This window comes from Saccoglossus kowalevskii, chromosome 2 (assembly GCF_978046115.1).
Source record: "Saccoglossus kowalevskii chromosome 2, keSacKowa6.1, whole genome shotgun sequence".
Taxonomy (NCBI): Eukaryota; Metazoa; Hemichordata; class Enteropneusta; family Harrimaniidae; genus Saccoglossus; species Saccoglossus kowalevskii.
The window spans coordinates 38,668,967-38,682,010 of NC_140642.1; the positions used below are offsets into that span (position 1 = coordinate 38,668,967).

The following is a 13,044-nucleotide window of genomic DNA, read 5'->3' on the forward strand; positions in this document are numbered from 1 at the left end:
CTTATTGGGTACATGTGTATAGGTTACGTGACTCGTAAACAATATATTTTTGATATAGATTATAAATGTTTTAAAAAATAGCATTCTCTCACGAAACATTTAAATTGTTCACCAGGGTTGTCATGGTGAATTACGTCATAAGTAGATAAAAGCATATTGATTGTATATGTTATCACTACTCACAAATCAAAGAATATTCATTACAATGTGGAGTGCTAATGTACGCTCTCTATGTCAGTTTTCATGCAGGAGTTGTTTCCGAATTGTGACTTACACTTTGCCAATAAAACCTTTCAAAACGCCAAACGGATAAAAAAAATAGATCAACTGATTATCAGCCTCGACCTAAATGAGTTTTTATGAATTTCGAATCACCAAGTCAACCACCGTTATAAAAAATAGAAATAATTGTGCCCTCTTTTGTAGAGGTTACATTTGGACATGATATGATATTTATATCCGCCATTAATATAGTGCTTATGTTGACAGCATTGGTTTATGGGTAGAATGTTGCAATATATAACTCCCAGATGAAAGAGCTTCATAAATACAGGAGAATGCAATTTACATTTTGTTATTTCACAATTAATCAGTATACAAGTATGTGATTCGCTATCTTGATTCTCCAGCAAAGGATTTGGGGTTATGTTGTGAAAAATTGAGAAAATGATATAGATGACTACAACTTCAAAATTAGGACTTCGAAGTTTAGACCATGCCGTACTATAATATGGTTGTCATACCAACATAACTGGAAATATTCATCGTTTCATTTTTAGATCTTTCTACCAAATCTCACTCAATTTATCGATTAGAGTGGCTTATACAGGATATGTATAACCACAAACGGGAACAAAACAGTCATTCTAATCTAAACGACTACATTTTTACTTATTTTACCTTTCTGAAAATGTCTCGTGCCTTTGCAACATTATTTTACCACTATTTGAGTTACTAGTATATACATGAGTAAAATAAAAATGTGACCTAATTAATTTTACTAAGTTATGAATGGAATCAATTTCTTCATTTTTTGAAACAACGATTGGAAAGTTAAAAAAAGAGGACAACGTATATTAATTAAAAAGTTGAATATGTGTAGAACGAAAAAAAAAATATAAAGAGAGAAGCTATAAATTGCATACCGTGTATTCGTGCAGCTCTTTTATTTGGAAGTAACATATATGTATCCATATATGCATTAGCTATGGTAGTTTTAGTATATAATGGGACATAACAATACGCTTTTCTTTCAAAATTAAAACTGCATTCAAAAAATATTTCATTAAACTCACAAATCTAGAGTGTACCAGCTGAAATATCAGTAGCTAATTTGTACAAGCTACTTATCCATTTTAACAAATATCATGAGAGTATTATTCTTTCAAATTTCAAGTTTTCTTTTAATGATATTCAAATATGAGAGTTTATGAGGTTTACACTGGTACACTCTGTGTATAATTGGCCTATCAATGTAGGTCATCATGTTGTGCATATCCAGTTATAATTGATTACGTACGTAATTGAGTTTGTCATCCCTCGAGGTTTTAAGATAACAAATCACGCGTTAACTAAGCCAGTGATGGAAGATTCGTGTACTCTCTGTATCGGAACGTGATTGCTGAATATGCGGGGCCGAGGATTTATCATTTATTACTGAGGGGCTGAGTGTGGGTGATGATCGACAGATTATACACAATTTTGTTTTGTTTCATACAATATTTGTTGCTTTCATACAATATTGTTGATACATATATTTTTGATAACTAATTTCCTGAAGAATTGTATCTATGTGCAAGTTTTTTTTTAATTCACCCCCTTCTCCACATAGTTCAAATGGTCAACCCCAAAACAATAAACTTACTAACCTCCTGTCTGTGCCCACAATGACATCACCAGTGACGTCATTATCAGTAACGTCCACATCATAATTCTTCGTTTATAAATGTATCAGAAAACCTATAATATATTTCATATACTCAGAATAAAAGACTACGTCTTACTGTGGCCTCTTCGGTTACACGCCTAAATAACGTTGTAAAACAGTGTAATGAAATCGACATTAATGTGTGAAATATCGCGAGTACACCAAAACTCAGACAACTAATTATTATTATTTATTAGTTGTCTGAGACTAAAGGCAGAAACATAAAAACAGCGTATCGACTGCCTATTCTGATCAGACTATTTACGATCTAGTCACTGGGGCCGTGAAACTAGCACACAATATGCCCAGTTTGTACGTTGTGGTCGCCATGTGAAATGAACAATAAATAAATAAATAAATAAATAAATAAATAAATAAATAAATAAATAAATAAATAAATAAATAAATAAATAAATAAATAAATAAATAAATAAATAAATAAATAAAACAAAATAAATAAATAAATTTATTTTTTAAATGAATGAATGAATGAATGAATGAATGAATGAATGAATGAAAGAATGAAAGAATGAATGAATGAATGAATAAATAAATAAATAAATAAATAAATAAATAAATAAATAAATAAATAAATAAATAAATATTGGTATTGAAGCAATGAGTTATTTATTGAAATACATATGTCAGCTGGTCGGTTACGACGTAAGACAGCACAACTTGGTATTGTCAAATGACCTGAATACTAAAACGTACTATTTATTTGTAGCAATCTGCATGCATTATTTCACTGCGAATGGTTTATAAAAACAAGCATTCGAGCGTAATATTGTGTTTTGAGTTTATGTAGGGATCAGAATTAATTGAAATGAATACTCATTGTAGGTGAAGTCAGTTTACTGTATATAATATTTTTATTGCAAATACAACATGCCAAAATAGGTTCACAGTGACCGTACTTAATTCTTTTGTACATGTATTAAGTTCACCTAGGTGTCAGCGTCATCGAACACTGCATATTATTGTTTATAATATATTCATTTATCGGGGTGTTACAACTGTATTCAATATCTAGACCAGAATGCGTGATAATTTTAAAGTACGTTTATGTTAGAATTCTTTTATATATTAGTTGGAGATGTTCAACCGTGACTGTTTAAAGATATTCCAAAGTAGTAAATAAAATAACACCAAAATCATGTAGTATGTTTGACCACCAATGCTTGCTTTAACCCCAAAATATGGTTGAATTTAAACATAAAAATATTAAGTAACATAATTAAGTGTTGAGAGATTTTATAAAACAAAAGAATCAGCGGTGATTCTTGGCAAACGGCTGAGAAAGCATACCATTAAAAACACCACAATAAATTGGCTTAGAGTGAATGTTATTAAACGAATTATTTTTAAAATAATATTTAATTTTGTTATATGGAATATAATATAAAATGTAAACATTTTATTTTACTAGCTTGATATCATCTCATGCTTGTCTCATATTTTATTGTGGATAATTCTTATACAGTGTCCGTCTTACAAAATGTCTGATGTATTACAATGTTTTTGTTTTGTTTTATTTATTAGAACTGTTGTTTTTTGTACAGAAATTGAGCAGCCATATAGTTTATCGAATTATAATATATAAAGGAGGTCATAAGCCAATGTCTACCTCAAATGCCTGTCCTCATATTGGTATGTACTGGGTTTGTCAACAAGCAGACAATGCGTTGAAGTTACGTATTGTGCGAGACTTTCTCCTGTCGAGACACGCCTTTTGTGAACGTCTTTTTAGCGACGGCACCATGGCGTGACTAACACCAATTGTATACAAATAAACGAGATAGCGGGTGAAAAGTCTGGATCCCGCGGATTATCGAGTGGATCTTGATTTGCTTGGTAATCAGAATACCATTCGTGCGCCATTAATGCATCTATCTGATTATCTGATGAAAGTGAATATATCCAAGAAGAAAACGTGGCTACGAAAAACACGAGAAATTAGTCACGTTTTAGTAAACAATAGTTCCCTTTAAGTCGAGCCAGACACTGGCAATACATGTTATTATGATACTTTACGGACAAGTCGGGTCATTCAGGAATTGAAGTAAAATATACAAGCCATTGTCTAGTCTAGTCAACGAACAGTATCTTACATTATATTGTATTTATATATTTGTGTTTACGCCCAAAAGACATGTAATTAAATGCAAATCTTCACTGATGACGCAATATTCGGGTTTAGGATAAGTGATACGAATAGATCGATTATATAGTACACGATTTAAGAATACCAGGTTGCCTAATGGATTGACAGTCAGCGTATTATATTCATATTCACAAATGAGTTCCGATTCTAGAGATCTACTTTGTTAATTTTCTATCACAATATAAACGATATAGTAACACAATGTCGTTTAAATTAAATCTCATTCACAGTACGACAGCACTTAGAATTCAATCCTCACGTTATAGTGGGTGTCTAGCGTTGCAACGCTTTCTTTCCCCCTCGCTTTTAAGATTTACATAGTAATGCATGGGTAGATGGTACAGCACAGCACATAACGAAGTAATGGCTTCCGACATTGTTGTGGTTATAGTATTCTAGGAGGTGTTTGAATCGATGTGTTTCGCACAACAATTTTCTATTCTTTTCGTTTTTATCACAAGAATTTGCAGCGTTCCGCATTGTAAGTTTCGATATTTTCATAGCAATGTGTCAATTCATCGACTTTAAAACGTCGAAACAAGAGTCACTTTCACCTGTTTTACTTTGACTACGGTAATGTTAACGATCGTCTATGTTGATCCCGTTTACTCGATTCGGTCATTGACGCAGAAACATACCAATACAGACAGTCAACGAAGCGGTGTGTACATATGTGCCAGCAGTCATTAATTGATCAGTTGTACCTTTGGTGGGTATGCTGCCTGTATTACCAGTGAAACGACAACACCTTAATGATTCACACACACAAACACACGGCAGTACGATATAACACAAGTCGATAACCGTAGGCGCTTTTTTGTGTTCTAATATCGTAGCCACAATGGTCAACCTTTCGCTGCTAATTGTACAACGTGATAAGCTTCTTACCTGACAACTGATATGATGAAATAAAACGTAAATCGTAGCGTAGTGATCAGTTAAGTCCCATAGCAATGTGATTTCGCTAAACGGCTACCGGAATTACGATTATTATCTATCAAGGTTGAAGGTCACATTCACAGGTCACGTGACTACCATGTCCTGGTACAATTGTGATGTAAATTAGTGAGAGTGTTTATGCATCTAATTTATCCGAAATACGGTACACAGCCGAACACTCCCACAACAACAACTCGCGTGTGACGGGAATTTGGAAATGAATTCGATTGCATGTATTACCAATATAGTCTGTGTAGTTAATAGACACTCCATATATCATTGTTAAACATTCAGGAGCGTGATATTTCTAAACCAAATTTTTTTTTTATAAATGGTTGTGAATTTTGCCTTCCTATCCGTTGGCCGTAATTGTGACACAAATTAAAACTGGCAAAAACGAATGAATTACACCTTTTGCACTTTTTGTTGCACCAGTCTAGCTAGAATATCAGTGTCTGGCCAACATACAGTTGTCCCGAGAAAAAAAGTCGCACAGCACACATTTAGAACGATCTACAAATAGCAAAAAAAAAAAGTTTGGTGAAGCCATGGTTATCAATCGCTGATTAAATTACCTTCATAGTGACCTTGTCAAATACAGAGAGGAGATTCTATAGCGGTTTATTAACACCACTGTTTTAACTAATAAAACCAAGCATAAATAACGATTAGGCTAATTCTGAAAGCGCGATTCAATCCAGTGAAAACACTGGCTCCAACTCCATACAAAATAGTAACTTAGGCACACACTGAGACTAAACGAGAATGAAATATGTCCGAGATTTTGATTAAAAGATTTTGCGGGAAGTTTCCGGCCATTGTCATAGAAACAGTAGGACATAACTTCTTTTTTTTCAAATTTGTCCAGCTTTCTAGAGTGCAGGTGTAACCTGCCTGTCAAGTTTGATCAATTTTGGCCCAGCCCCCAAACAGATGGCAATCACACAAAAGTGATAATAAGGACAATCTTAGCGAAGTGAATCGCAAACAAAATACATAGTGTTTGTTAGACCACAAAAGTGAGATGTTACAATGGATGAAGTGGGTGGGTAACAGTAAGTACGCTACCAATCTGCAAATGATGACATCACATATTTCAAAAATATTTATTAATATTGCCACATGTGTATGAAAGTGTCTTAATTATGACAAACACCATTGTCATGTTTGATTCATAAACCCGTTGTTACATGAGCTGTCGTCATCAATGCTACTTTGCTATTGTCTTTTAAGAAAAGCATTTTTTTTTTCAGGCATAGTTGCTCCATCAATGATTCTTCTAAATAGTACTTGAAAACCTCACCCTACTCGAAACTAACGATATTTCTCTATTGAAAACTTTTCCTACCCAGGATTAATGATACTTAACCATTGAAAACCTCAAACTACCCGAGGTTAATGATAGTTTCCCTATTGAAAGCCTCACCCTACCCCGGGTTAATGATACTTCACCATTGAAAACTTCACCCACCCAGGGTTAATGATACTTCACCATATAAAACCTCACCCTACCCGGGGTTAATGATACTTCACCATAGAAAACCTCACCCTACCCGGGGTCAATGATACTTCACCATTGAAAACCTCACCCTACCCGGGGTTAATGATACTTCACCATTGAAAACCTCACCCTACCCAGGGTTAATGATAGTTTCCCTATTGAAAACCTCACCCTACCCGGGGTTAATGATACTTCACTATTAAAAACTTCATCCTACCCAGGGTTATGATACTTCACCATTGAAAACTTCATCATACCCGAGGTTAATGATACTTCACCATTGAAAACCTCACCCTACCCGGGGTTAATGATACTTCACTATTAAAAACTTCATCCTACCCAGGGTTATGATACTTCACCATTGAAAACCTCATCCTCCCCAAGGTTAATGATACTTCACCATTGAAAACCTCACCCTACCCGGGGTTAATGATACTTCACTATTAAAAACTTCATCCTACCCAGGGTTATGATACTTCACCATTAAAAACCTTCGCGCCCGGGTGATACTTCAGACATGTATTCAAGACGTTAGCGATTGGATGTCTTGTAATTTCCTACTTTTGAATGTGTCGAAAACTGAATTTGTGTGCATGTCGTCTCGGAGATTCTCACAAGACTCGTGTCCTTTGTCTAGTATCGCAATTGGTGAAGAATTGGTTAGTGCTTCGTCAAGTGCTAGAAACTTAGGTGTCTTGTTTGATTCGCAGCTATCTATGGAAACACACATTTCTACTATTTGTAGATCTGGATATTCCCATCTAAGAAATATTAATCGTATTCGTAAATCATTATCCCAATCTGATACTGAAAAGTTGGTACATGCATTCATATCTTCTCGCTTAGACAGCTGTAATTCATTATTGTCTGGTCTCCCTGTAACTAAGATAAAACCTCTTATTCGGGTACAAAATGCAGCAGCCCGCCTTGTCACTCGTGCTCGAAAATATGACCACATTACAGACATTTTTATTAAACTTCATTGGTTACCAGTTGTACAAAGAATCAATTTCAAATTACTTTTACTAGTGTATAAATCTTTGTATGGTTTTGCCCCAAATTATCTATGTGAATTAATCGAATTTTATGTACCTAGTCGTAGTTTAAGATCTGAATCAAAGTTTCTTATTAAAACTCGTCAGGTGTGTAGTAAAAAGTCCAAGGTGTTATACAAAGACCGTGCTTTTGAAAATTTAGGTCCTAAACTTTTTAATGAATTACCTCTGTCTGTTCGTTCTAGTCCTTCAGTAGACATTTTTAAATCCAGACTGAAAACGCACTTATTTAAATGTGCTTTTAATATTTGACTGATTGTTTATTGTATCAGCGCCTTTGATCTTCATATGTTGGAATTGTTGCGCTTAATTAAATAAAGTTATTATTATTATTATTATTATAACCTCATCCTACCCTGGGTGAATGATACTTCACCATTGAAAACCTCACCTTACCCGGGATTAGTGATACTTCACTATTGAAAACCTCATCCCACCCGGATTAATGATAATTTCCCTATTGAAAACCTCACCCTACCCAGGGTTATGATACTTCACCATTGAAAACCTCATCCTACCCTGGGTTAATGATACTTCACCATTGAAAACCTAATCCTACGCGGGGTTAATGATACTTCACCAATGAAAACCTAATCCTACCTAGGGTTAATGATACTTCACCATTGAAAACCTCACCCACCCAGGGTTAATGATACTTCACCATTGAAAACCTAACCCTACCAAGGGTTAATGATACTTCACCATTGAAAACCTCACCCTACCCGGATTAATGATACTTCACCATTGAAAACCTCACCTTACCCGGGATTAGTGATACTTCACCATTGAAAACCTAATCCTACCCGGGATTAGTGATACTTCACCATTGAAAACCTCATCCCACTCAGGGTTAATGACACTTCATCATTGAAAACCTAATCCTACCCAAGGTTAATGATACTTTACCATTGAAAACCTCACCCACCCAGAGTTAATGATACTTCACCATTGAAAACCTCACCCTACCCGGGGTTAATGATACTTCACCATTGAAAACCTCACCCACCCAGTGTTAATGATACTTCACCATAGAAAACCTCATCCCACTCGGGGTTAATGATACTTCACCATTGAAAACCTCACCCACCCAGTGTTAATGATACTTCACCATAGAAAACCTCATCCCACTCGGGGTTAATGATAGTTTCCTTATTGAAAGCCTCATCCTACCCAGGGTTAATGATACTTCACCATTGAAAACCTCACCCTGCCCGGGATTAATGATACTTTACCATTGAAAACCTCACCCACCCAGGGTTAATGATACTTCACCATCGAAAACCTCACCCACCCAGGGTTAATGATACTTCACCATAGAAAACCTCATCCCACTCAGGTTTAATGACACTTCACAATTGAAAACCTCATTCTACCCAGAGTTAATGATACTTCACCATTGAAAACCTCACCCTACCCGGGGTTAATGATACTTCACCATTGAAAACCTCACCCACCCAGGGTTAATGATACTTCATAGAAAACCTCATCCCACTCGGGGTTAATGATAGTTTCCTTATTGAAAGCCTCACCCTACCCAGGGTTAATGATACTTCACCATTGAAAACCTCACCCACCCAGAGTTATGATACTTCACCATTGAAAACCTCATCCTACCCAGGGTTAGTGATACTTCACCATTGAAAACCTCACCCTGCCCGGGATTAATGATACTTTACCATTGAAAACCTCACCCACCCAGGGTTAATGATACTTCACTATTAAAAACTTCATCCTACCCAGGGTTATGATACTTCACCATTGAAAACTTCATCATACCCGAGGTTAATGATACTTCACCATTGAAAACCTCACCCTACCCGGGGTTAATGATACTTCACTATTAAAAACTTCATCCTACCCAGGGTTATGATACTTCACCATTGAAAACCTCATCCCACTCAGGTTTAATGACACTTCACAATTGAAAACCTCATTCTACCCAGGGTTATGATACTTCACCATTGAAAACCTCATCCAACCTGGGGTTAATGATACTTCACCATTGAAAACCTCACCCACCCAGGGTTAATGATACTTCATAGAAAACCTCATCCCACTCGGGGTTAATGATAGTTTCCTTATTGAAAGCCTCACCCTACCCAGGGTTAATGATACTTCACCATTGAAAACCTCACCCACCCAGAGTTATGATACTTCACCATTGAAAACCTCATCCTACCCAGGGTTAGTGATACTTCACCATTGAAAACCTCACCCTGCCCGGGATTAATGATACTTTACCATTGAAAACCTCACCCACCCAGGGTTAATGATACTTCACCATTGAAAACCTCACCCACCCAGAGTTAATGATACTTCACCATAGAAAACCTCATCCCACTCAGGTTTAATGACACTTCACAATTGAAAACCTCATTCTACCCAGGGTTATGATACTTCACCATTGAAAACCTCATCCTACCTGGGGTTAATGATACTTCACCATTGAAAACCTCACCCAACCAGGGTTAATGATACTTCACCATTGAAAACCTAATCCTACCCGGGATTAATGACACTCCACCATTGAAAACCTCATCCTCCCCAATGTTAATGATACTTCACCTTTGAAAATCTCATCCTACCCGGGGTTAATGATACTTCACCATTGAAAACCTCATTCTACCCGGGGTTAATGATACTTCACCATTGAAAACCTCATTCTACCCAGAGTTATGATACTTCACCATCAAAAACCTCATTCTACCCAGAGTTATGATACTTCACCATTGAAAACCTCATCCTCCCCAAGGTTAATGATACTTCACCATTGAAAACCTAATCCTACCCGGGATTAGTGATACTTCACCATTGAAAACCTAATCCTACCCGGGATTAGTGATACTTCACCATTGAAAACCTAATCCTACCCAGGATTAGTGATACTTCACCATTGAAAACCTAATCCTACCCGGGATTAGTGATACTTCACCATTGAAAACCTAATCCTACCCGGGATTGGTGATACTTCACCTTTGAAAACCTCATCCTTCACAGGGTTAATGATACTTCACCATTGAAAACCGTAGACTGGGCTATATGGTATTTCTATGTGAATACCCTGGTCTAAATAATACATTACTATGGCAGCCCTTTTCCTACATTAGGCTAAATGATCCTTTCCCCTTGAAAGCCCTTCAAGCACAAAACCTTACCCATCCCTACCTGACCCTAAATGATATTTAAAATAAAACACCTTACACTACCATTGGTTAAATAACAATTTGAGAACCTCATCCTGCACTTGGTTAAACAATACTTCTTCCTAATAGTGTGCTATAGGCTAAATTATATTTGATATTTCTGCCTTGCCTTGCCTGCTAGTGGCATTAATTCTACATTAAGTGCTCATGCTACCCTGGGTTAAATAATACTTGTTCATTGAAAACCCTGCTGTAGGCATAATACTACTTCTCCCTGGAAAACGTTATCCTACTCTAGGCTGAATGGCACTTTCTCATTTTTTGTGTAATACTTTATTGCTTATAATAAAGCTGAACAGCGCTCTGCCATCAGATTCTCTGTTGAATATCTTGCCCTGACCAAGGGTAAATGATACCCTGTGATTGAAAACCTTGTCCTACATCCAGACTAAATCATACCTTGCTGTCAACAAAACTGGCTGCTTTCTGACTGGTTCGACTGCATGCAACCCTGGCCAAACTTGATATGGGAGGCTCTGGTAGATCTGAGCACAAGATTCACATGATATTCACACGCACACACAAACATGCATGCACACACTTGCGTATGCATGCACATGCACACACTTGCGTATGCATGCACATGCACGTTACAGTCTTAACATCACACATTGCATTAACTTAATATACTGTAAAATCTGTATTAAAAGCTGTGGCCTCTATTATAATGGTACAATGCAACAGAGGGGATGCGGCTTCTATTAGAGCATCTACACATATGAGAAAGTGATTTTTGGGTCTCAATTGTTCAAAAAGAATGGGTGCGGCTTCTATTAGGAATGCGGTTTCTAATACAGATTTTATGGTAGTTGAGATATGAACTAGATTAAAACGTGTTCATATATGGGGCCGAGTTTCATTTGAAGTTCAATTAAACTAGATTAAAATGCAATACAATGTAGAATTGAGTTTTAATTAAGTTTAATTTAATAAAAGTTGAAATAGTTTGCGAAGCTTAGATTTAGTAAAGAGGGAAGGTATGGTACAAGAAATTGAACCATACCTTTCCCCATTACTAAGCCCAAGCTTAGCAAACTTGACTTAAATTCAATTAAATATTAATATGAATTATGAAAATAGTGAGGGTCGTCAGAATGTAGATCATGTCGTCACAAGTCGGAGTAAAGTTAGATTGAAGTCGTCACAACATTGGTACCCCACACACACACATGTATGCACACTGGGAAAAAAATTTCTTCTCACCAAATCAATTCAAATGTTATTGTAAAGACGATTAAATCAATTGAGGACTGCACACACAAGTGAACACACGATAACAAATATTTTGTTGAACAAAGTTTAATAGACAACTCCATAAATAATTACCAATTTGTCTCGCAGTATTCTATGAAATATATTCAATTAAACAGACATCGTCCCCTCCCCTCCCCTCTATCATCCTCCCATCCAACCCAAGTCAACCAAATAGTTTAACCCAAAATGCATTGTTCCCAATGCATCACTTTGCAATAAACGGAAGACGCCAATACATTCTCGGGGATGCAATTGAGATTTCTGCAGGAGAACTCCCATTTTAATTTCTTTTTTATAAAAAATAATTTATTCTAGACATCTTCAAGGTGGCAAATTCCAACTTAAAATGCTAAAACCTGAAATAACACCCTTTCTAACCCAATCAGATCCAAGACTAAAAAAAAAAAAGAAGAGTTTTATTCATTGTCCATATTTGCCAGCTGACAATTTGAAGCCAAGTGATGAGAGTTCAATGCAGAAATACATAAATATGCATCATCAAGAAGAAAATTATGCTACACTAACGTACACATGCAATTATATTCATAGAGAGAAAAATTAGTTTCCCATTTGACTGCTGTCAAAATAATTTCAGTGGTAAGTTCATGGTACAGACAAGCAAGGAATCCCCATGTTATAAAATGTAACCATTAATATCAAGCCGTGTGTGTATATTGTAATACAAAACCTTGCAAATCCCTTTATATACACATACCCCCCTCCCTCCATGTCTCTTTGAAGTACTGCACTGTTACCATGTAATATGAAAGTTTGGCAAACACCGAAATAAACCAATTATTCCATATATATATATATATTAGACACAATTTACTAAATTGTGAGTGTATGGATTAAAAAAACACAATATTCATGAATGCTTTTTACATTTTCTCTAAGCGATTCAGCATTATGGAAATCAAACAAAAGTGCAAATAAAAGTTTCTTACAGCCCTTCACAGCACTACCATGCATTCATAATCAATGTCTACCTGGCCGTCTCC

The 13,044-nt window shown here is 35.9% G+C and overlaps 1 protein-coding gene across 6 annotated transcripts in view; it reads right to left on the reverse strand.

The window, feature by feature from the left end:
• The window catches only part of LOC100375670 (uncharacterized), a 28,616-nt gene extending 23,521 nt beyond the window's left edge, over nt 1-5,095 (reverse strand). For 4 of the 6 annotated variants that reach the window (XM_085495381.1, XM_085495391.1, XM_006815735.2 and 1 more), the window contains exons 1-2: nt 4,980-5,095; nt 1,869-1,959 (exon numbers count right to left, since the gene is read on the reverse strand). In XM_085495381.1, coding sequence (XP_085351507.1) covers nt 1,869-1,929 — 61 coding nt within the window. In that variant the 5' untranslated portion in view covers nt 1,930-1,959; nt 4,980-5,095. Of the gene's footprint in view, nt 1-1,868; nt 2,026-4,645 lie in introns of all 6 variants that reach the window. The other 2 variants (XM_085495377.1, XM_085495371.1) reach the window with 2 other exon arrangements.
• Between the last annotated feature and the right edge of the window lie 7,949 nt (nt 5,096-13,044).